Source organism: Nyctereutes procyonoides, unplaced genomic scaffold (assembly GCF_905146905.1).
Source record: "Nyctereutes procyonoides isolate TBG_1078 unplaced genomic scaffold, NYPRO_anot_genome, whole genome shotgun sequence".
Taxonomy (NCBI): Eukaryota; Metazoa; Chordata; class Mammalia; order Carnivora; family Canidae; genus Nyctereutes; species Nyctereutes procyonoides.
In genome coordinates, this window is record NW_026575146.1 from 12,599,337 (window position 1) to 12,623,267 (window position 23,931).

Here is a 23,931-nt window from a genome sequence, read left to right on the forward strand (position 1 = left end):
TTTAGCTTGTGAATAGGTGGGGCTGTGTTACAAGGGGGTGCTGTGCTGTGCTGTAAACAGAATTTTTTTCCCCAGCCTCAGAGCCTTCCCATTCACTGTACTGGGTCCTGCCTCAGCTCATCCTCTCTCTGGTCCTGTTGGCCTGGTTCTCCTTTCCTCTTCTTCTGTATCAAAGCAGACCTTCAAGAAAAATAAAAATTAAATAAAAATTAAAAACACACACACAAAGACCAAAGCAGGCTTTCAGGAATGTATTCAAAATATATTCATAATATGGTGTGAATGGCTGACAAATCTTCAGGTATTAGGTGGTAGAAGCATATTTGCATTTTGTTAGGGCATGGAGCCTTTAAAGAAAGGAATAAATCCATAAATTTTTAATGGAGAAATGTTAATTAGGTAGCAGAAGAAATATTCCGGATTGAGTGGAGTATACCTGGTTTTCCTGAAATCACATGACAGATACCTATTCTATTTAGAAATTAAGCACACACTCACGCCCTACTTACCTATTTAATTCCAGGCAACATGTCAAATACTTTATATATATATATACTTTCTCATTTAATTCTTACCCCCAAAACCCCCCAAAAAGAAAAACCCATGAAAACATGCAAGGTAGATATCTAGTTTTTTTTTTTTAATTTTTTAAAGATTTTATTTATTTAGGGATCCCTGGGTGGCGCAGTGGTTTAGCGCCTGCCTTTGGCCCAGGGCGCGATCCTGGAGACCCGGGATCGAATCCCACGTCGGGCTCCCGGTGCATGGAGCCTGCTTCTCCCTCTGCCTGTGTCTCTGCCTCTCTCTCTCTCTCTGTGTGTGACTATCATAAATAAATAAAAATTTAAAAAAAGAGTTTATTTATTTATTAATGAGAGACACACACAGAGAGAGGTAGAGAGATAGGCAGAGGGAGAAGCAGGCTCCCTACAGGGAGCCTGATGCAGGACTTGATCCCAGGACCCCGGGATCACACCTTGAGCCAAAAGCAGATGCTCAATCACTGTGCTACCCAGGTGCCCCCAAATATTTATTAGTGTCTCATGTACATTCTGCTACCCAAAAAGTTAAGTAAATTGCCAAAATTTGCCCAGCCCATAAAATATGGCACTGTGATGTGAGTCTAACTTCTTTCTACAGATCGGGAAGCTGTTACCCCGAGGTAACACTCCTTTCATGTGCTGGGAAGCAGTTTTCCTGCTTGCCTCCTGGGTTGCTTAGTTAAGGAACATATAGAGCTTTAAAAATCCTTTAAAGTCATCTTAAAAAGTCCTCTTAATTGTCTTTGTTTTTCTCTGAACTTCCCAGTTTGTGTATGTCATCCTCGTAATTATGTGCCCCAAATGAAGCACAGTGGCCTGCTCTATTTTCATTTTTCAGCGTATGCAGGATATAAAAAATAAACAGCATATGGTGCAAAGTTAATGAGATAAAAAAATAAGTTCACTTAAAATAATCCATGGGCTTTTCTACATGTGTTCTTGGTCTGGCTTCAAAAACCACAGGAGTTTTACTATGCTTTAAAAAAGGGTGAATATTTGCATTGTTTTTGTTGAGGTCAGTGGGAAACCAATCTCACAGAATCAGCGCTAATAATCATGTTGTTTATAAACAAGTACCATGCTAAACTAGTATAGACTGAGACTCACTGTGATGGACTCAAGCATTAAACATATTCAAGGCAACTCTCTCTAGTTACAAATCTCATGCTCATGTGATACTCCTTTATTTTTTTAAAATATTTTATTCATTTATTCATGAGAGACACACACACACACAGAGGCAGAGACAGAAGCAGAGGCAGAAGCAGGCTCCTCCAGGGGAGCCCAATGCGGGATTCATCTGAAGACCCTGGGATCACTACCCTAGCTGAAGGCAGATGGTCAGCCACTGAGCCACCCAGGTGTCCCACCCATGTGGTACTCTTTTAGCCTGCAAGGGTAATGAAGTCTTACCTAGAGAGGAAGTTGGGAAATCAGTTTCTCAGAGTGATAGCCCTCTGAATATAGCTTACAACTTATATTACCATAATACATCAACTTGACCTTTTAAGAAAAACTTCCTACACCTTTGAAACAAATTAAAAAAGAAAGAAAAGAAAGAAAAAGAAAAAGAAAAAGAAAGAAGAAAGAAAGAAAAAGAAAGAAAGAAAAGAAATTAGGAGTCCTTCCTTTATGGACTAGCCACAAAACTTAAAAAAAAGATTTAAAAAAGGAGTCCCTGGGTGGCTTAGTTGGTTAGGGGTCTGCCTTTGGCTCGGGTCATGATTTCAGGGTCCTGGGATTTGAGCCCCTCATGGCATCAGGCTCCCTGCTCAGTGGGAAATCTTCCTCTCCCCTACTCATGCTTTCTCTCTCTCTCAAATAAAATAATTAAAAAAAAAAAAGATTCAAAATGACTAGCCACATAAAGGTATTGTTCCTTAAGCTACATTAGTTCTCTGCGTTGAAAGAAACAATTAATTTGAAAACGCATGTGAATAGTTTTATTTAGATGTTTGTGTTCAACCCCAGAGTTTTTTCAACAATTAAGTCCTAAGAGCCCACTGTGGGTCCTGGATTGTTCTGAATATGGTAGAAGGTAGAAGAGAAACTTGAAGGTGGGGACTGATAACCCAGCTGATAACCCAGCCAGTGAGACGTAAAGGGCTTAATAAAATAATAATATCTGACCCTTCCCTTTTGCCAGGCACTGTGCTCAGAGCTTTGCAAAGATTATTTAATCCTCAGAAGCCCGGTGAAGTAGGCACTGTTATTTCCTGTGTTTTCTGCAGGATGAAATCAAGGTGTGTGTGCTTTACTGAGCTCTCGAAGTATGAGAATTGCATGAGAAATCATATGCACTAGATCAGGTTTAGATTTTGTTTCCTACTTAAAAAGAAAAAAAGAGAAGAGAAAAAAAGAAAAAAATCCCAAACAAAGCAAAAAACATCAGTTATTATGAAGAAGATAGAAGTTTTTCTCTCTCATAAACCAAGTCTGAAGGCAGATGGTAACTGAGCCAGCATCAGAGCTCCCGTTAAACAGAGTGACACACCTATCTCCAAGGCATCTGGGAAATGTAGACTTCTTCTTTTTTTTAAACAGGTGGTCATGTGCCCAGTTATAAATTGGGGCTTTGGGTAAAGAGAACAGACGTTGGGTAAGGGCACTTGCTTCTCTGCTGTATCTATGTGAAGTGCAGGGCACAGTATAGACACAATACATGTTTAGCAATAGTAACTATAAAACTCAAAGCAGCTTAGAAGTGGCTGGGTTTATTGATTTAAATACAACTATTTCTAAAAATAAATAAATAAATAAATAAATACATACATACATACATACATACAACTATTTCTGCCTGAGGTTTTCCCTTTTCTAGATTGATGCCCTATCCTTAGATAGGGAAGTGAGTGAGAAGAAGGGAGGGCGTGCGTGGTGCTCTAAACACTGCCCTCACCCCAGGGCTTGCGTCTCCTTTTCCTCCTCCAGGTATGCGAGGTGGCTGCCCCAAGGTTTGCAGCTGTGGAAAGGAGGCAGAAAGCCAAATCCACGCAAAACAAGGAGACTGCCTGGGCCTGGGCATGGCCATTTCCCAACCTGGGATCCTGTTTTCTTCCTGCACCTCCTTTCAAGGGCTACAAATGATAGCCTTGGCCTCTGGCAAATAGAGACGATCAGGGGAGCCACACTGCACAATTCCAGGGAACAAACAGTCATACTGCACGAAGGCGTCCATTAGATGGAGGGCAACAAGCATGGCACCCGCTGATGCTGTGCAAACAGGAGGCCCTGGGAAGGGGAAGTCTTGACTCACCTGGTTCATTTGTTTCAAAGAGTTTTCCAAGGATCATCTCAATCTCACAAATTCCTAGAAACGAGAGAAGGCTCTCAGGCCACAAAATCTTAGCACTGCATGGATTTTTCAAAACTCTGCGCTTCTCTAGGTCTGAGATTCCATGATGAGAAATGTTGGCTTATCTGAGCAGTGCAGGGGTGGGGAGGGCAGGGAGTGGTATAGAGAAAACTAGGGTAGGATAGAGGGACAGGAGTGGACTGGATGGTGGGGATACAAGCTGGGGTTCCCAGCTGCTTCATACACTGGGCCAGGAAGGGGTAGGTGGAGGAAAAAGTGGTGAGAGGGAAGGCCCTGAGCCTCCCATCACCTCACAAACACATCTGAACTATTACCAAGTCTTCCCATGCCTCTCCTCACCATCTGTCCCATGGAGGCCCACTGCAAGCATGCATTTATGCTTCATGTGAATTGGAAAAAAAAACATCCCATCCTCTAGTGGACTCAGTCCTGTGCCAGGACTCAATGAGTGGCAAGTAAGATTCTGGCTGGACTGCAGCCCTCACTCATCTCCTTGGCTGGTTGCCCTTGAGCAGTGAACAATCTGCACATTCTTAAGTGGGGGGACCCGTTGGGGTCAGTTCACTTATCTCCATCCCCATGGTCCCTCCTGTCTTTATCCAACTTCACCATCTCTCATCTCTCACTTGGACTGTGCTTCATCATGACAGATAACCCAGAGAGCCATTTACAGTCTCCAATTTCGCCTTTGGTGTTGTCGCCAAGTAAGGTTATACATTTATTCCTAGAGATACAATGACTAGATGAAAAGAGTTTCATCAAATTGTTTTTAAACTTGTAGTCTATCAACAGATCACTCGGCTGTAGGGCACTATGAATTAATTAAAAATGAGTCCTAGAATTATTCTAAGTGTAAAAAAGCACATCAGGATATTGCATTGTGTTTTAGAGGCTGACTACATTACATTTAAAAAATGTAAACATTAAGGGGTGCCTGGGTGGCTCAGTCGGTTGAGCGTCTGTCTGCCTTTGGCTTGGGTCATGATCCTGGGGTCCTGGGATCAAGCCCCGCGTCAGGCTCTCTACTCAACGGGGGAGTCTGCTTCTCCCTCTCCCTCTGTCCCTGGTCATGTGTGCTCTCTCTCCCGCTTACTCGGTCTTTCAAAAAAATAAAACTTACAAAATTGTAAACATTAAAATAAATGCATTTTTATGATCCTTAGTATTTCTTCTTATCACAATCCATTGGGAGCCTAAAGAAATGAAGGTGGTCAAGCCTCCCTATCCTGAGAGGTGAGCCTGGACTTGAGACAGTCCCCTATTCCACATCCTTTCTGCTCTGGCTCCACCTCTTCCCAGCAGCCAGTGGGTTCTGTGACTACTAGATGCAGTCATGTCAGCCCACTGCTCACATGCTACACTTACTTAGAGCCCTGATCTTGGAGTACAAGCTCCGACCAACCTGGGCTGCTGGAACCTGCACAGAGGCACCTAGTCTGCTGTCTACCCCACTGGCCTCCTGGTGTCTGAGATGCCCTTTCCCTTCTTTCTCTGGTTTTCTCCCACCTTGCAGTTTTCAGCCCAAGCCATCTTTGCCCTGCCTTGGTCAGGCTTCTTCGTTTACTGCCTTCCCATAACTCTGTATCTTTCCTCAGAGCGTGTTATCTCTGTGCAATGATACGTTCATTAGTGTGATCACTTGTCTAGCAGGTTCACTCAATGTGGGAAGTCCCCCCTTTCCTTCTCTGCACCCCACCCCACTGCGATGGCTGCGGAGCTTAGCACTGGGCCCGTGCAGAGTAGGCACTTGGCAGTTATCTGCTGAATGAATGGGGCTGAGCCAAGAGGCCACCTTCCCAGCTGCTCCTTATGAGTTACGCTTTGGGAGGAGGGAAAACTTAACACACAGGTCCTTGAGAAAGCAGGTCACCAGCACCAGAGAGAAGTGTGGCTTGAGAGAGGAGACATCTGAGGGTCAGAGTAGATGTCAAGGATGGCCCATTGAATTTTAAGGCCTACAGCAACACACCACAATGTGAAAATTTCCTTTAACTTAGGGAGAGAGAAAAAAAAGATTTATGCTTAACAACTCGGATGTTTTTAGAGGAATGCACTGATAAGCAAATTTCTTAATTTAATTGTCATTTTGTGTAGGGATGCACATAACCACGTCCTTTGTCCCTTATCAGAACAATCAGGCAATTGTCGATAATTTACCCTTAAAGGTGCCCACTGACTGTCTTAATGGACTGGGGACAAAGCAATGGGTAGCATAAAAATGACACATGCATTGGGGCTCCTGGGTGGCTCAGTTACTTGAGTGTCCAACTCGTGGTTTCCGCTCAGGTCATGATCTCTGGATAGCAGGGTTGCAGGGTGGAGTCTGTGTGGGATTCAGCATTCAGTGAGGAGTACGCTTGTCCCCCACGTCCCCCCTCTCAAACAAATAAAATTAAAAAATAATCACACATGTACTACATTAATGCACGAGTTGTTTGTAATTTATTGTGCTTGAAGAGTAGTTTTACTTTCTAAGTTTATGTGTACTATGAAGCAATTAATCACATATGAGAAAGACCCAGAAGGGCCTCAGAGAAGTCACTAAAATCTCTTTCCAGAAAATTAAGGTGTTTTGCTCTCCAAATGACTTACCTTTGTATTCTTGATTATTATACATGATCTCAAATAGGTTTACTTCTCAAGTAGTTACTTAAAAGAACTATAGTGGAGCTATCTATAAAGTGTCTTTATCCACACAGCAGGTTATCAGTGATAGAGGCCATACAGATGATTATGTGACATGACATAATTGTAGAAGGAGAGAGTATTGAAATGCACCTGTGGGTGCCCAGTAAGATTTTGATGGGAATAAAATGAAAGAAATGTCATCATGCACATATCTGTCTAAAAGTAACAGAAAATCTCTAATCTAGGCTGTAGTAAAAATATTTATTACACAGCATTCAAAATGTGGATGGTCAAATGTAAGACAAAAAGTGCAACGTTCTAAAACGCCAATAAGGTGTTTTTTTAATGTATTTCACTGAAGTTACTATGTTTTTAAGGACTTGGGAGAGAAATTGTTAGTACCTTAATGGTAAATTTGATTTAAGGTTCTGGAAGTCTAGCCCCCAGTGGTGGGTTCCCAGTGTTATGTCTGAACTGTGCCAGACTGAGGATTAGGGCGAGGTGCCTGGCTGGTGGCTGCCAACAAGGCATAGCTGCAGGGAATGTTGTTGGGTGGGGAAGTCTGAGCTTGCTTCTTTATTAGCCAAACCCTCTATGATATTTCAGGGCAGCCTTGCGTTTGTCTCCCCTATTGAGGACAGGGCCAAGATAATAATAATTATCTTCTTATTCTCAAAGCATGTCACAAAGTAGGTTCAAGATAAATTTGTGAAATAAGTGTAGTTTATTCCCATCCAGGTTTATTATCCATGCTATACTATTCTTACTAAGTACAATGGTGCTACTATTCGTCAGAGTCCCTAAATTTATTTAAAGTATTTTTGCCTAGATTTTTTTCTCAAATTCTAATTGAAAAGAAATTCTAATTGTTTGCCTCCTAAACTTTTGGACCACTGTTAATTTGCATAGTTGTTTCAAATCAAATGCTATGTCCCATATCTTGCGTTTACTCAGTTATTCACTGCTAACATCTAAATCAGAGAAGTGAAAAGGACAATTGTTTAGTGCTTTTTAAAGTCCCTGCCCAAGATCAGTAGGGAAATCCCATTAGCTCCATTCATCGCATTTCTCATAAATCTAAAAGGAAAGCAAGTATCCAAAGCCTTATTCTCTAATAGTTCTTATTTGTAAAACCTTGACAGGGCTTTATTCTAAATTGCTTCCAAATTACATAAAGAATATGATGGTTAGTGAATCGTGATAGTTTCAGTTATCGAATAAATAACCAGAATAGTAAAAGGGGACTAATCTGAAAGCAAACACAATGATGGGCTACGAGGACGATGAGGCAAAAAGAACAGAGCTGTGGCATTCTTCAACTACCATCTGGCTCAATCCTCTTGAAGTGGGCAAGTTGAAGAGTCTTTTATTCGGAGCCCAAAACTTCTTCAAAAGGGGTATTTAAATATTAGTATTTTCATATAGTCAAAAAAAAAAAAAAACCCAAGCCCAAAACAAACCAAACCTTTTTTGTCGCCAAAATGGAGTGTTTAAGAGAATAACGGGTAATCTTCTGGCTAAACAGGAGGGCTCAGGGCAAGCCGTGGGTGGGACGTTGGCGGCAGGGGCACGGTGGCCATTTGCCAGCTTTCGGGTCTTCACCTCCGTCGGTTTGCGGTCGGAGTGACTTATTAAAGTTGTCATCATTGTTTGAAATTACACAAGAGGTGTAAAAATAAGGACTTCATTGGGAAAAATGTACCTGTTACTTTCTAGGGCCTTATTTCATCAAAGGAAACAATAATGGTAGTGTGGCCATATAGGATAATTGAGGCAAGTGATACAACAGAATTATCACCTCTGGTTCAAACTGTGCTTTTTTTGTGAAATGTGAACCTGTTTCATCACTTTCTAACAGACCCCTGACAGTCCCTGTTTTTGTCTATTAAGCCATGGATTTTTAAATGAAACTCTGAGAGGCTTTTATTTTGTTTTCTTGAGAAGGTGTGTTTAAAAACTGTAAGTTGAATGAATAGGAGCCCACTACTTATCTTCAGCAAGGGTGCTTTAAAAAAGGTATTTTAGCATTCTCTGTGGTTTAAAAGACAAAACCAAGTCCTGCCGGCTTTGTGTTGTGCTTCTCTTTACAGACTGCAGTGCCTTCTGTCTGCTTTAGGGTGTGGCATCTGCCATTGGGGAGGAGAAACTGGCATGTGTCGCCTTTTATAGCAGGCTGATTTCATTGTGCTGGGGGCCTCTATTTCATAGCCTCTTGGTTCCAATCTTCTACTTGACTTGCTGAAACAAATGGAATTAAAAGAGATCTTGACTTATATATATTTTTTTCTAGTTCCATGATTTTTCTATATGAAAAATATTTTTAAGAAAAAGGCCAGAGAGCTAAACTTGGGTGACTCATTTTTCCCTCTCAGGATTAGTTGTGAAAATAAGCCACGAGATGTGGCTACACCTGTTTAAATTGACTTGGATGTATTTTATCAATTTGGATAAATGCTTTCGTGTGACTGTATGTATATGTTTAGTTTGGGTCTAAATGTCTAAAAGCATAAATGTGTAGCTGATCTTAGAATATATGTGTTCACACACGAAACGGACATGTATTCATAGTTGCATATGAAAAACTTTAAAAATCCAACTTTCGTGGTGTACTGTGTATAATTAGCACGTATTTGAATGTATAAAGGGAGAAAATCCAGGAGAAAGTGTCAAAAAGGCACACTAACAAAGATGTAGTATTCTCTTGGCAAAAACTGATGAATGATTTGGCATGAATTCATCTTACATTTCTGTTAGTCTCTCTTACACACAGTGATATAACCCCTGTTTTCCAGCTGTTCGCATGGAATTGCGATTTGTTGTTTGTACACTCTGTAATGACCCTTGGGTGTGCACCTGATTCCCCTCCCCCACCAATTAGCCACCAGTTTTTCCCACCTATCTTTTTCTATGTAGTCATTAAGGTATTTGCACTTGTGCAAGCAAATAAAAATAACCGCTGCAGTAGAAATAGACTAAAATGATCTTTATAAAAAGCTGAGGAATGGAGGGACTTTAGAAAACTATGTTCTCCCATATGTATCATTTCAGTTAGTGTGACCCCTTGGAAAGTTCTGGTTTCAAATGCTTTCTCTCCGTGAAAACGAGTTCCACACTAGTACTAAGTGAGGCACTGCTTAGGTTCAGAAGGCCTGCTTGAAGATATCCACAAGGTCACCAGGTGATGAATTCACAATAACAAAAACACTTAAAACACCCTAAAGTGCCAGAAGAGTAGGGTATTCTTAAAGGAACACGGTCCGAAACACTCCTGCTCTAAGGCTAGATCTGACCCATCTCCATCACTACGGATCTTGTATGTATTGGGTGTAACACGTACTTCTTTTAGTTTTGTTTCACATTGCTTAGAGATGAACTCCTATCCAGAGGGTTAATCGTGCACATTAACCTCTGAAATACGATGAAAGGCGTCGTACAGATTCATGAAGACACGAGATGAACTTCAGCTGTCCCTATTATGGCACCGATAGTTAAATTTCCATGTGCAAGCTGGAGCATAACACACACCGGTCTACTTATTCCAAGACTTTCCCTTTAGAGAGAGGATAGACAAGCGCCCGTCGTTAAGAAAAATGCTCCTCTGGGAATACTTCTGCGTCGGCACTGACAAGCCTGCAGGCACACAGAGGGTGCCTGGAAGGAAGAGTCACGTAAACGTCCTCCTCGGGGCAGGTGCCGTCGTCTCCGCACTTACTCCTGGGCGCTTGCTGTGTCCAGGACACGGCACTCCCCGAACCCGCGCGGCTGACCTTCCCCGAAACTCTTTCCTCCTCTCGCAAGTTTTGGAGAAGTTGTGGGAATTACACCGATGGCCCCAAATCGAGGCAGACCGGCTAACGTTCTGGGGGAAAAAAAAAAAAATTACATAACTCCTGGGAGAGGCAGTGCTTCTTTTTTTTTTTTGCACGGATCGCCCAAACATTTTGCTCCTCCGAACCCCGGAGGCCAACCGACAACTTTGTTCCCCAGCCCTTCTCCCTCTTTTGTCTGCTCGTCGGACTCGTTTCCCACCTTTGTATCGTTCCTTTTAGACGTGAAAACAAACACGCGAACGGCCGGTTGGCAAGGAGACGGGGCGCGAGGGGAGAAAGCGCAGCCCGCCGCCGCCCCAGGCCGCCGCGCTCCGGGCGCCTGCGGAGCCGGCCCCAGCCCAGCTCAGCCCAGCCCAGCCCTGCCCTGCCCTGCCCTGCCCGGGGCGGCGGGGCGGCGGGGCGCGGGGCGCGGGGCGGCGGGGCGGCCGGGGGCCCGCGAGGCTGCGCCCGGCGGCGGCGGCGGCGGCGGCGGCGGCGGCGGCGGCGGGGCGGCCCGCGCCGAGTCCAGTCCGCGTTTTGCGAGTGCACGCGAGCGACCAGACCGAAGTGGATAATAGTTGCTCGGGCTCGCTCGGCTCCCTCGCATGCCGGGCTGGGCCCGACAGGCTCGCTCAGTCGTGCATTTACCCATATCCGGGTTAGAGAGGAAAAGAGAAAAGTTTCATTTAAACCTGAACTAAAAACTTTGACCATGAAATCACACAGCGGGAGCAGGCCCAGACCGTAAGGCGTGACTCCCGGTTCGGCTCCGGCGGGGCCTGTGGAGGGGGAGGGGGCCCGCTCGCCTCCCGTCGGGGCGTGTGGATGCGCACAGGAGGGGCCGCCGACTAAAAAGTGGGTTTTATTGTCTCCCCCCGCCCCCCGCCCGGCCTCGCCACGCCGCGGCGATCATGGCCGCGCGGGCAGCAGCGGCGGCGGCGGCGGCGGCGGCGGCGCGGGCGCGGACGGGCAGCGGCGAGCGGCGGGCGCCCCCCGGGCCGCGGCCGGCGCCCGGGGCCCGGGACCTGGAGGCGGGGGCGCGCGGCGCGGCGGCGGCGGCGGCGGCGGCGGCGGCGGCGGCACCGGGACCCATGCTGGGGGGCGGCGGCGACGGCGGCGGCCTGCATAGTGTGCACCACCACCCCCTGCACCCCCGTCACGACCTGAACATGGCCCATAACGCGAGCACGGCGGCCGCCGCCGCCAGCTCTCACAGCGCCAAGAGCGGCGGCTCCGAGGCGGCTCTCAAGGAGGGTGGAAGCGCCGCCGCGCTGTCCTCCTCCTCCTCCTCCTCCGCGGCGGCGGCGGCGGCGGCGGCGGCGGCGGCGGCGGCGGCGGCGGCGTCCTCCTCTTCCTCCTCGTCGGGCCCGGGCTCGGCCATGGAGACGGGGCTGCTCCCCAACCACAAACTGAAAACCGTTGGCGAAGCCCCCGCCGCAGCGCCCCACCAGCAGCACCACCACCACCACCATGCCCACCACCACCACCACCATGCCCACCACCTCCACCACCACCACCACGCACTACAGCAGCAGCTAAACCAGTTCCAGCAGCAGCAGCAGCAGCAACAGCAGCAGCAGCAACAGCAGCAGCAGCAGCAGCAGCAGCAGCAACATCCCATTTCCAACAACAACAGCCTCGGCGGCGCGGGCGGCGGCGCGGCTCAGCCCGGTCCCGACATGGAGCAGCCGCAACATGGAGGCGCCAAGGACAGTGCCGCGGGCAGCCAGGCCGACCCCCCGGGCCAGCCTCTGCTGAGCAAGCCGGGCGACGAGGACGACGCGCCGCCCAAGATGGGGGAGCCGGCGGGCGGCCGGTTCGAGCACCCGGGCCTGGGCGCCCTGGGCGCGCAGCAGCAGCCGCCGGTCGCCGTGCCCGGGGGCGGCGGCGGCGGCGGCGGCGGCGGCGGCGGCGGCGGCAGCGGCGGCGGCGGCAGTGGCGGCGGCGGCGGCGGCCCCGCGGCCGTCTCGGAGTTTAATAATTACTATGGCAGCGCTGCCCCTGCTAGCGGCGGCCCCGGCGGCCGCACTGGGCCTTGCTTTGATCAACATGGCGGACAACAAAGCCCCGGGATGGGGATGATGCATTCCGCCCCAGCCGCCGCCGGGGCCCCCAACAGCATGGACCCCCTGCAGAACTCCCACGAAGGGTACCCCAGCAGCCAGTACAACCATTATCCGGGCTACAGCCGGCCCAGCGCGGGCGGCGGCGGCGGCGGCGGCGGCGGCGGCGGAGGAGGAGGAGGAGGAGGAGGAGGCAGCGGAGGAGGAGGAGGAGGAGGAGGAGGAGCAGGAGCGGGAGCTGTGGCGGCGGCGGCCGCGGCGGCGGCGGCAGCAGCAGCAGCAGGAGGCGGCGGCGGCGGCGGCGGCGGCGGCGGCGGCGGCGGCGGCTATGGGGGCTCGTCCTCGGGGTACGGGGTGCTGAGCTCCCCCCGGCAGCAGGGCGGCGGCATGATGATGGGCCCCGGGGGCGGCGGGGCCGCGAGCCTCAGCAAGGCGGCCGCCGGCGCGGCGGCTGGGGGCTTCCAGCGCTTCGCCGGGCAGAACCAGCACCCGTCGGGGGCCACCCCGACCCTCAACCAGCTGCTCACCTCGCCCAGCCCCATGATGAGGAGCTACGGCGGCAGCTACCCCGACTACAGCAGCCCCAGCGCGCCGCCGCCGCCGCCGCCGTCGCAGCCCCAGTCCCAGGCGGCGGCGGCGGCGGCGGCGGCGGCGGCGGCGGGGGCGGCGGCGGGCGGCCAGCAGGCGGCCGCGGGCATGGGCTTGGGCAAGGACATGGGCGCCCAGTACGCCGCTGCCAGCCCGGCCTGGGCGGCCGCGCAACAAAGGAGCCACCCGGCGATGAGCCCCGGCACCCCCGGCCCGGCCATGGGCAGATCCCAGGTAACCCCCGCGCCGGCCGGGCCTGCTTCCGCCGCGGCGGCCTCGCCGCGCGCCTCGAGCCCGACTTTCTTTCTTTCCGCGTACTTTTTCCGCGTCTTCTGCCGGGGGGGAGGCGGGGGCGAGGCGCCCAAAGCCATTTTAACTCGCGGCTGCCTCCCTCGGAGGCTGGGCGGTGCGCGGCGCCCGAGTGCGCGGCCCGGGGGCCCGGGGGCCCGGGGAGAGGGTCGCGCCGAGGCCCGGGACGCCCGCCGGGACGCGCGGCCGCCCCCCACCCCCACCCCCCGCCCCGGGCGCGGAGCCCCGCGCGGAGCCGTGCGCGGAGCCGGGGACTGCGCGCCCGGGACGCGGCGTGGGCGCCGGGGGCGGCCCGGGCGGCCTCGGTGACCGGATCGGCGCTCCCGGCCCGCCGGGTCGAGGGAGGAATATTGACCCCGTCTCCTCGGTGAGCGCCCACGACCAGCTTTAACTGGGAAAAGAACGAGGAACTTTGTCCTACCTCCAGCCACACCGCGTTCCCTCTTAGCCTGCAAGGTGAAGGCAGAGGGGGGAGGAAAGAAAAAAAAAAAAAAGAAAGAAAAAGAAAGAAAGAAAAAGGTTAGCTTTGTGGCCACCGAGGGTGTTTTCCGTAGTTGTGCCCGGCTATTCGGAGATACTCGATGCGAGCTTTGAGTTCGAGTGCTTCGTAGCAAAAATAACACCCCGGTTTACAACGACGTGGAGGTGAGAGAGATTCTAAAATTGATCGGTTCGTTCCCGAGAATAGCCAGGAAATCCATTATTTTTGGCTTCCAGGCTGCTCGAAAGGAGTCACCTTCAACAGGGTAGGCTGTGCTAATGGGACGCATTCCGGTTAAATGGAACTTATTTTGGTCACGGATCAGGCATACATTTTATTCGGCGAGTCCAGGAAAATAGCAGACCCGTGAAAATGGATCTTTTTGGATCAGATTTATTTGGGTTTTCTTTGATTTGCTGTCACCCAGGTCCTACAGCGTTATTAGGAAGTGTCCTGCACTCTTGCTGTTTCTTGCTCGTAGGCTGAGCCTAAAGACTGACTTGATCTCCTTTGCAAGGTTTGGAATTTGAATTGTGGAGGTAAACTGGCTGTAATAGTCTCCAGACAGCTGCCTCTGAGTTGACATCTAATCTGCCATCTGATTGGCTCCCCTCTCACCATTGGGCATTTAGCACTGCTGATGTAAATAGAAGTGCTGAGCAGTACAGTCACAAAAATTCTTGCCACAAATAATAACTGAGCTCTATTACAAGCAGATGCAAGGTGGAATATTATTCGAGGCTTAAGTTATTACGAATCATAGTTATTAATAAGAGGATTAAATACTGAAAACATTATGCTGGTGTCCAGCAGATTGGGCATTTACAAAATTCCGGGTCTTTGACAGTCTTAACGTGGACACAGCAGATATCACGGACTTTGATTGTAAGATGAGAATACGGCAATTGAAAAACAATTAAACCAAAGGTTTTACCGATTCTTGGATTCGTAAAGCTTTGATGAAAGCTCCCTTTACAGATTAAACTCTGCAAACAATGGGTTGTCAGCACGACGCAGTTTAAAATAAAAAAAAATTAAGACGTTTAAAAATCCCCAGGTTCCGAAATGCGGCGGTATCTTTTAGTGATACTTAATTGGCTTTATAACAAGACGAGAGCTGTATTTCTAGTAACGTGTGTTTTAAACCATTCCGATCGTTTAAAGATGTTTGTAGATGAGAAGTTTCAAATTGATGTGATATTCAGAAGTCAGGAAGTGAGGAAACTGATTCTGCAGACAATAATCAAAGGGGAAAAATGGGTAATCTCGAGAAATACTAAAAATTATTTTACATTTGCTTCTGGTTTGGGAATGTAGAAATGCTCTAGGAATTTTTTTCTTTTTAATTTTGTTAGGTTTGGTGATGTGAGCCTTATTTGAAGTGCTCACGCATGTGTTAGGGAAACTATCACATGCAAGCTGTGCTGGGTGTGTTTATTCCAAATAATCTTTCTTTCTTAGACGTCTTAAATGCTGTGAAAGCTTTTAGAATTCTGATTTGTTAGAAAGGAATCAACGGTGGTTGTAATCTGTGTTTTTACGCAGCTTATTTATTTTAGGAAGGTGTATTTTAATAATAATCATGTCTTGGAGGAGAGATGTGTCAGAATGGATACAGGACTGAATTTAACAGATAATCATGTGAATCCCCAGCTGAGGACATTAGTGTCCACTGCTTTTAAATCTTTAGTTACTGGAGTTGTACTTTTAATGAAAATAGATTTTCCTACTCTTGATAGAAAATTTGTAATATCAGTTTTTATCTTTGATTCTCACAAGACGCAGAAGCCTTGTGCAAATAAACCGATGTAATTAATTTTAAAAAGATTTATTTTGTCAGCTTGCTTTTAAAGGAATAGTTTGAGATTCACATCTTTGTACACTAGAACAGAAGGATGATAGAGGCAGATGTAGGTAGGTCCTTGTTACTTTTAAGTATTATTTCTTAATGGTACCAATCATTTTAAGTATTTTGATGTTTTGGAATGAGAGTGAATCCATTATGTCCTCAGTGTGACCCTTGGGAATAGCTTTTTTATTTTTGAGGGGGCGGAAGAAAAATGCTGGGCATATGACCTAGATTCACAGATTTCTTTTAGGTACTCTGCCGTGTAATGTGTGGAATGTGTCTTTTTTATATTTTTTCCGTTTTGGAAGGCTCATATTTCTTTAGTATTTGTTATGATTATGATAAATAGTTATTTGTCCAAAATATTAAATTACTATGTAATTATAGGTCATAAAGTACTATTAAATCATGTTGTTAAATGATGAAATTTTCTTGTGGCTTTAGCACATTTAGTTTCATTTTTGGTTTTAGGAATGGTTTATATTGGGTGGCAAACGTTTGTGTAATTGGAAGCAAAACATGTATGTATTGTATTGGGGGCATCTTTTTGAAAAGTGAAATAAGCCATTTTATGATAGTTTGTTTACTGGGTTTTTGTAAGATAAAGTATTTGGAGAGAGTAGTTTCAAAAGGAATACTGAGGTCTACTCACGTAACCAGGATTTTGTAATGTCCACATTTGTGCTGAATTCCATTAATGCTATTTTAACCTTAGTTTTATAGAATATAATGCAGCGTAATAAAAAGAGCCTTATTTACCATTAAAAGAAGTGACTAGCTGGCTTACAAAGCAGGAAGTTACAGACTGGTTCCTGATTACCTTAAAATTTGTATAAGGTATATTATAGCATCACATCGTTCCCCACTTCCCTCCCAATGAAATTTTACCCTATCTGATGTTTTAAATCTTGTTAAGAAATTACTGTGCTCTAAATTGATATATTTGCTGAGATCTTGCTGGCTGGCTAGCTGCTCTGTTGTCAGAGAAGGTGGAATTGGCAGCTGTGGTCATAGAATAGGCCTATCCTTGAAAAAAAAAAAAAACAACGAAAATATAACAAAAATGTTTACACTTTTCTGCTTTCTTAGGTTACCTGGAATGAAATTATGCATGGCTTAAAATTGTTTTCTTTGGATATTCTCATTTCTGTTTACTTACTTTGGATGATTTTAAAAAAAGTGATAACTACTCTTTAAGACAGCTATCACTTAATGTTTATATTAACACAAAATTGGTAAGTGTATTCCAGGGAACGTCATATTTTTTACCTTGGGTCTATACTGAATGACCTTAGTTTCCGTTTTTTCTTTGGTTTTGCTTTTTATTTATATCTAGGAATGAATTTTTGGCAGGGCCTTTTCTACTTGTACCATTATCCCCGGCATCATATTGTATCAGAAGTATCACAAGTATGTTGTGGAGATGGAAATAATCCAAGTCACCCTTTGACACTTATACTACTGTACTTTCCCTCTAAATGTCATCTTCTTTCATTAGAATTGAGAGAATAATATCTTCTCTCTGGTATAAACATAGTATTGATTTTGGTTTGAGAACCAATTCTAAAAACGTAAGAGAGTATAGAGGAAGACTCATAAATTCATTTGGTAGTTTTACCAGACACATATTTTAAAGAAAACAGGTATAAGAGGATGGGGTTGAGTTTTCAGTTCTATTTCTTATTAATGGACTTTGTTACTTTATAATTTGGGGCAGAATTTATTTTAAAAAAAGGCTTCTGATGTAACAGGAACTTATTTCTGTAGGATAAATACCAATATGACAGGCAAACTGAAAAGGTGATCACTTCGTTTATTTATACCCTGTTCTGTCCTGGGAAGAGAGTGGTTTGATTTAAAATTTGTTGGGGGGGGGGTGTCTCTCTGAAATTTTGTTACCTTTTTTGAAGATTGATTTGGGCATGTAATTTTGGATGTATTGCATTGGGAACTATATTAGCTTTTTGCCCAGTGTCCAAAATTTAGAGGCTTTTCTCACTCTAAGACTTGACACTGCTCAGTTAATGGATCTTGTGTACTTTGATCCATCATTGAGGAAAAGGAACTAATAATTCACTTGTGTCACTTTCATTTTGGCTTATGTGTAGATTTGTAAATTTGAGGGTTATATTTATATTTGAGAGAACTATTGTGTATCACTTAAGACAACATATTTATGGAGGCTCACGAGGAATGTTAATAAAACTCAAATTCTATTATTTTTTTGAATTAAATTTTCAAAATGGATGTCACAAAATTTTTATGACATTTTATAATGCTCTTTATAATATATGGGCCACTTAAACATCTTAGGCTTTTTTGGAATTGGATCGTTGTTGGTCTCTGGCCTTTTCTGAAGTGTTCTTCATCAGATTTGTGTAGATGCTCTGTGGATGTGTAAAGTAGAGCCACATACTCACTCTGTGTGTGTGTGTGTATGTGTGTGCATGCATGCACAGGCACTTGAGGCTGAGGGATCCCTGTTTGACTTCTCTGTGTGTGCGGGGAGAAGTATCAGGCACAGCTGCTTATTCTCCAAGGATGTATATATTTATTGTAGATGTAGAACTATTACACAGTATTGCTCTTTACCATTTGGAGGCTATTTGTGCAAGGCTAGGTGGCTTCTTTTGGTTTCATTGGGTGATTGAGTAGATTAATTTTGATCTAAAAACTCTATACCTTAATGACTTTTTCTCAAAATTTTGATGAAAAGAAGGTGATACAGGTATTGGTACTGAGGTATCATTAAGTATCCACTTATTTTGCTTTATGCTAACGAAGGAATGAGTAGAATTGTTGATACAAGCATACTGTAGTTTTAACTTAACACTTCACACTAATTGAGTGACTGAGTGACTTTATCAGAGTAAAAGATATGTTTCCACAGTAAGTTTTCAGCAAACATGTTCTATTTTTCAAAGGCTTTAACGTGGAGTAATTCTAAGAAAACTATTTCCTTAGATTTACTTATTTGAATGGGATCCAATAGGCAGTTTTCAGACCCACTTCTGAATGGATCAGTGCCAAGAATATTAGAAGGCTACTGAGTGTGACAGATGAACTAATGATGAAATTAATTTGTTCCTTGAGTGATATTTATTGCTAGGAAAGAGACCAAAGCTCTAAATCTTAAGCATATCCGGTTTACCCATAGACACTCTTATTTTAGGTAGGTGGCAGCAGAATCTGGACTAGATTTGTCGTATTGAGGCATTCCTTTTGAATTGAATGAGATTTAGCTTTTGCTCATCATCTTCTGTAGGATGCTCTTCTCAGTGTCTTGTTTGGGCCTTGACGAAAGATGAAACTTGAGAATCGGCAAGTTGTTATGTACTAGGTAGCTCTGGAAGGGAAGCCATATTTGATGAAATCCAGAAGAAAATCTTAGGCCACATTTTTAAGAATATGAGATGCTAAAAAAAATTATATGTGTATTTTTATTGTGATAAAATATACAGAAGATAAAATTTACTGTTTAACCATTTTTAGGTGTGCATTTCAGTGCCATGAAGTCCACTCACGTTGTGCAGCCATCATTGCATCCATTTCCAGAACTTTTCATCTTCCCAACTGAAATAAAAAGCGTCATGTCAAACTTCCACATTGTTAGTTATTAATGCATATTGTAAGCGAAATAATCTTCATTTTGGAGCCATTAATCTTGCCGCTTCATAGTTTGTTAGTAAATCCTTTCTCAGATGTTCCCTAGCAGCACTAATGCTGCGTGTGTGTGTGTGTGTGTGTGTGTGTGTGTGTGTGTGTGTTTACTCCACTACTTCCTCTCAGTTCTGATTTGGGGGTGATCTTCCCAGGTTTTGTCTGTTTGGAAATGTGTTTTGTGTAGGTTAGTTGTTTCATTGTCAGGTCATTAAAAGTTTAAAAGCAGCTTTTTGAAGACTTTCTGTTTAAAGGTTTTGGGATACTTTGTTGAGAGAAGCCTGGTATATTTGGTTAGATAATAGGACATGAAAATGAACTGTTAGCAGGATTTTTCCCCTTTATTTCTCTCATCTTTTACGTTAGCCTATTTTTTAAATTACTGGTTTTATCTTTCTACTATTAGTGAAAATTATTTACAATGATCATTTTTTTTCCAGTTGTGTTTTAAGTTTTGGGCCATCTCAGCCTACCAAGCCTGAGCAAACAATAAATGCATGTGTTGCTGTGTCTTTTTCCATAGTGTTCTGTGCCCCAAATTTGTGCTCCCCCCTTAAGTTTTTAATTTGTAGTCTTTTGCAAAACTGTAGAAATAAATTTGTATGTGGAAAAATTCCTAAATTAAGATGATTGGTCTTTTAATTAAATTTATAGGCAGCTGGTTAGTCTTACGAACAGGCTTTTTTTGTGTGTAAAACCTGGAATTGTATTTTAGCTGCTATTGATGCTGGTATGTTGTTACATCTTTAGACAATCAGTTGTGTACATTAATACTGAGTTCCACAGAGGACACAGAAATTGAACTTTAAGACTGTGTACTTGGAAATAATGATTTCTTAAAGTGTAAACATTTAGCATTTGTGTATGCTAGGAGATGTATGTTAGATAAGTATCTACTCTGGATGATCAGTTGGCAAATATTTATTAAGCACCCATTTTCTTCATCAGTCCTGTGCTGGACACTGACGGTAGCTAGGGTCTGTAGCTAGGGTCTGGGGATTGCTGCCGCTCCTGTGTGTGGTTCAGGGAGACGTACTGCCAAAGCCTGCTCCCACTGAACCTGGGCATGGCATTTTTGGCATTGTCGACTTAGAACTGGTTCATTTAAACAAAGTGCAAATAGCAACCATGTGGGTCAGCAGTCTGTTGGCCTGCTTTTTTGGGTGGGGGAGTGGATTTTGGCAAAACAGATAATCGTAGATTGTTGTGATATAGTTGATGTGAGCTGGTGACTCTTTTCCATTACGACCAATCAATTACTGGCTTTGTGCCACAGCAAAATAAAGATTCCACTATAGAAAATAATGACTAAAAGGAGGAAAATATCACTTTGAAATGTATATAGAATGGTCCTTTTTCCTTTTCTCAGTTTTCTACATTACATAGGCTCTTGGAAAAAAGTTAAAACAGTCTGCTCAGATTTAGGAAGATACTTGGATTGCTGGAGTATTTTTGGTAACTGTTTAGATAATGTATGCTGGCTGAGGAGTAAATTCAGCTACTGCTTCTGGGTCCTGAAATAAACCTTTCAGAAAGCGAGGCATTGATGATTAGTGGAGGCTGTTCCAGAATTCTTAGTATCTCCTGTTTCTTTTTGTGCTCAGCATCTTAGAAGTTAAACCACTCACTATACTCCATAGCCTTATTTTGAAATGACTGGTGATTCTGAAATTTGTCTAGAATTTGACATCTAATTTCTGAAAATTGAAGAAGCAAATTTTAAGATTCTGTGACCACATATTTATATATATCAAGCTGTAACCCCATTTTAATATCCTTTACATTTTCTGCTTTCTGTTCGTATTTTTTTTTTTTTACAATAAATTCACTTTACCCAATGAATTATAAATGACCTTGGAAATAGAAATGTAAAACATTGCTACTGCTGAGCAAGAATCTGTCTGAAGAAGCTGACATATTTCTTAGGGAACCGGTATGTTTGTTGTATATTAGTTTATTTCTGTGGTTCTGAGGATTTACGAGAGAATGTGAATATATTACAAGGCATCCTCATGTAATGGAGAGATCGTGAGCTTGGAGTTGGTAAGACTTTGGTTCACTTGTAGGTTGTAGGCTTGGGTGCCCATTTTCTCGGAGATACGGCCAAGGCTGTTTCCTGATGTGAAATGTTGCCTGCTAGATGGGGCTGTCACTGAGGTCATCTCTGTAAATCCAGTGACATTGTTGTATGAGGTACCTCTTTTTTTCCTACCTGTCTTCCCATGGTGTAGTGAACCCCGAGTTCTTATTCTCTGCCTGGCCCTGCTATGCTTCAGGGTGTGGTCACAGATAAGCCGCTGCCTCCATCAGTTAGGTGACCCCAGTCCCTCCCAGCTGCAAAATTCTGTGCTGCTTTGAATTTTAAAAAATACAGTGCCTCATCAGCTATGCACCACTGAACATCTTATTAAACTATACTAGATCCAGGACATGTTCAGTGAATATAAACTGAGGCCTGTGCAAATATACAGATTTTGTGAATACCGCTGCAATTTTCCTCACAGAATGTAGTTTTGTACTGATTGGGACTCTTGTAAACAATTACATGAATTGGTTTTGGTTGACCAGTAGAGTAGAGCCCATGGTGGATTGATGTCATTGGGTCTAAGCTGCTGCCTCACTATTCCATCCTTAATATTAATCAGTGAATTCTGAGACTTCTTATCTTATACTTGGACCTTTCTACTTTCATGATCTGCAAAAAATGACTGGCTTTTTAGGGCAAGTACTTTTTGCAAAGGAACGAAGTTTTAAAATATTAAAACTAGGTTTTGGGATTCTGAGCGGTGGACAGTGGTCTCTGATTCATGGTTAAGTAACTTCTGCGTTTATTTCAACTTCACTGAATATGTGATTCACATTTGGTCCTTAACATTCTAATTTACTTCACATGTCAGGGAGGCTTAGGGTTGGTCTCGAAGAGTCAAAGCAGAGAATGTCAAATCTGAGAATGCTAGGGGCCTGCCTCAAATATGTAGGTAGAGAGAAAGAGGTTTTTTTCTTTTTTTCTTTTTTGGTAATACTGAGTTTTATAAAAGTATCAGGGACAAAATTTAATTCTATTATGAACAAATACTTACTCTGAGCACCACTTGGTGCTTAAGATACAAAGAGTAAATATAACATATGATCCATAATTTTCCCTAGTGAATTATCATAGACTCCTGGTGTTTTACAAAGTGGGAATTAAAATGAATGGCTACATTATTCTCCTGCAGTTCTATGCAGAAAGACTATATCCCTCAAAGTGCATCATATAAGAACTATTTGAAGAAAAGTTGATAATGTATCCAAACAAAATTTCCTGATGGGTATATTATACATTTCCAACATTAGTTTCAAGAAAATTTGTTCAGTTAGTGTTTCATGATTTTATGTGGAAGGTCTGTGTACTTGGGAGATATTTCTTAGTTCTTGATGAGAAAGTGATCTTAATTTGAATTTTGTTTTGGGTGTCATCTGGTGATTTTTATCTAAAGAAATGATTTTATAGCGTCTGTAGAATTCAGTTCATTTACCTTCACCGTATTGAATAATCTCTTGTGTGTTAGGGCCTTTTAACTATGGCAAGAACCCAGGGCATCAGGCAGATGTTTGTGGAGAGCCTACTGTGTGCCTGGTACCATGGTGGATGGTAGATTCCTGGATGACAAGGGCATGGATCTTGATGAATTGACAATGCAATGACTAAGGAGAAGTAAACATGCTACAGAATACAATGTCAGTGGTTCATTGGGAGTAGTGCTGATGTTAGTGGGACATCCCCAAGAGACTAGACTGGGGTGGGAGCATAAGGAAGGAGGCTCTGTGCACTAACTAAGGTTTGAGACACCTGGTTAGTGAGTGTATTTTAACCAAGCTAGGAGGCAAGGGCAAGAACCACAGGTGTGTGGGTTAGAGAACTGGGAAGATTGGACATTGACTACCTGTGTGACCTTGGGCGAGTTACTTTACCTCCCTGATCCCTGAGGTTTAAAGTTCCCTCATGTCTAAAGAGATGGGAAAGTAGACCTAACCTATGGAATTGTTTTTGGGAAGTACACTGGACAAAGTACTGGAATACTACCTGGCAAGGAAAGGGATGTTTTCACAAAGTAACAAAGGATTGTATTTTCTCAGGGACAAGGAATGAAATTGAGTTAGATGTGATTCTGTATTAGTTAATTTAACAAGTTGACATAACAGTTTATTAGTCTTTCAGAACAAATAGGTTAGCATTTGAAGGTTATTTCTAGTCCAGACGGTTTTAGTTTTTTATTGCCTGATGTGTCTGTACCTTGCCAAGTGTTTAGGGAAAGTGAGTGATGGGGCAGTTGATCACATTTCTAAAATGTCTGCTGTAGTTTGCCGTCTTTTTATAGTCATATTTTTTTAACTGGTAAGGAAAAAACAAACTCAGAAGATCGATAATTGGGGCATTTAATTTCACCGTCATCAACAAACATTTAGTGACCTTGGTGTAGGGGCACTGTACCGGATAAAAAGGTATTGGGAATATTTGAAAATTGAAAAGCATCATGTCATTCATTGGTTAGTATAGAGGAATATCCTTAGATTACAAAGTGATTATTGGTGATTACAATAAATAAGATAGTTTGTGGAATATTTTTATTTTACCTACTAATCCATTTAATTAGAAACTTGGATTGAATAATTTTGGCCTAAAGCAATTTAAATTTTGAATCG

General features: G+C 44.1%; 1 protein-coding gene and 1 long non-coding RNA gene across 2 annotated transcripts in view; one reads left to right on the plus strand and one right to left on the minus strand.

The window, feature by feature from the left end:
* Window positions 1–9,454: 9,454 nt before the first annotated feature.
* LOC129500957 (uncharacterized) lies at window positions 9,455–10,696 on the minus strand. The gene is made up of 2 exons (XR_008662620.1): window positions 10,516–10,696; window positions 9,455–10,345 (listed from the first exon to the last, which is right to left on the minus strand). It is a non-coding gene; the product is annotated as an uncharacterized LOC129500957 (long non-coding RNA).
* Window positions 10,697–10,772: 76 nt separating this feature from the next.
* ARID1B (AT-rich interaction domain 1B) overlaps window positions 10,773–23,931 on the plus strand; it is a 434,326-nt gene continuing 421,167 nt past the window's right edge. The window contains 2 exon segments of the mRNA XM_055311882.1: window positions 10,773–12,168; window positions 12,232–13,180. Coding sequence (XP_055167857.1) covers window positions 11,207–12,168; window positions 12,232–13,180 — 1,911 coding nt within the window. The 5' untranslated portion in view covers window positions 10,773–11,206.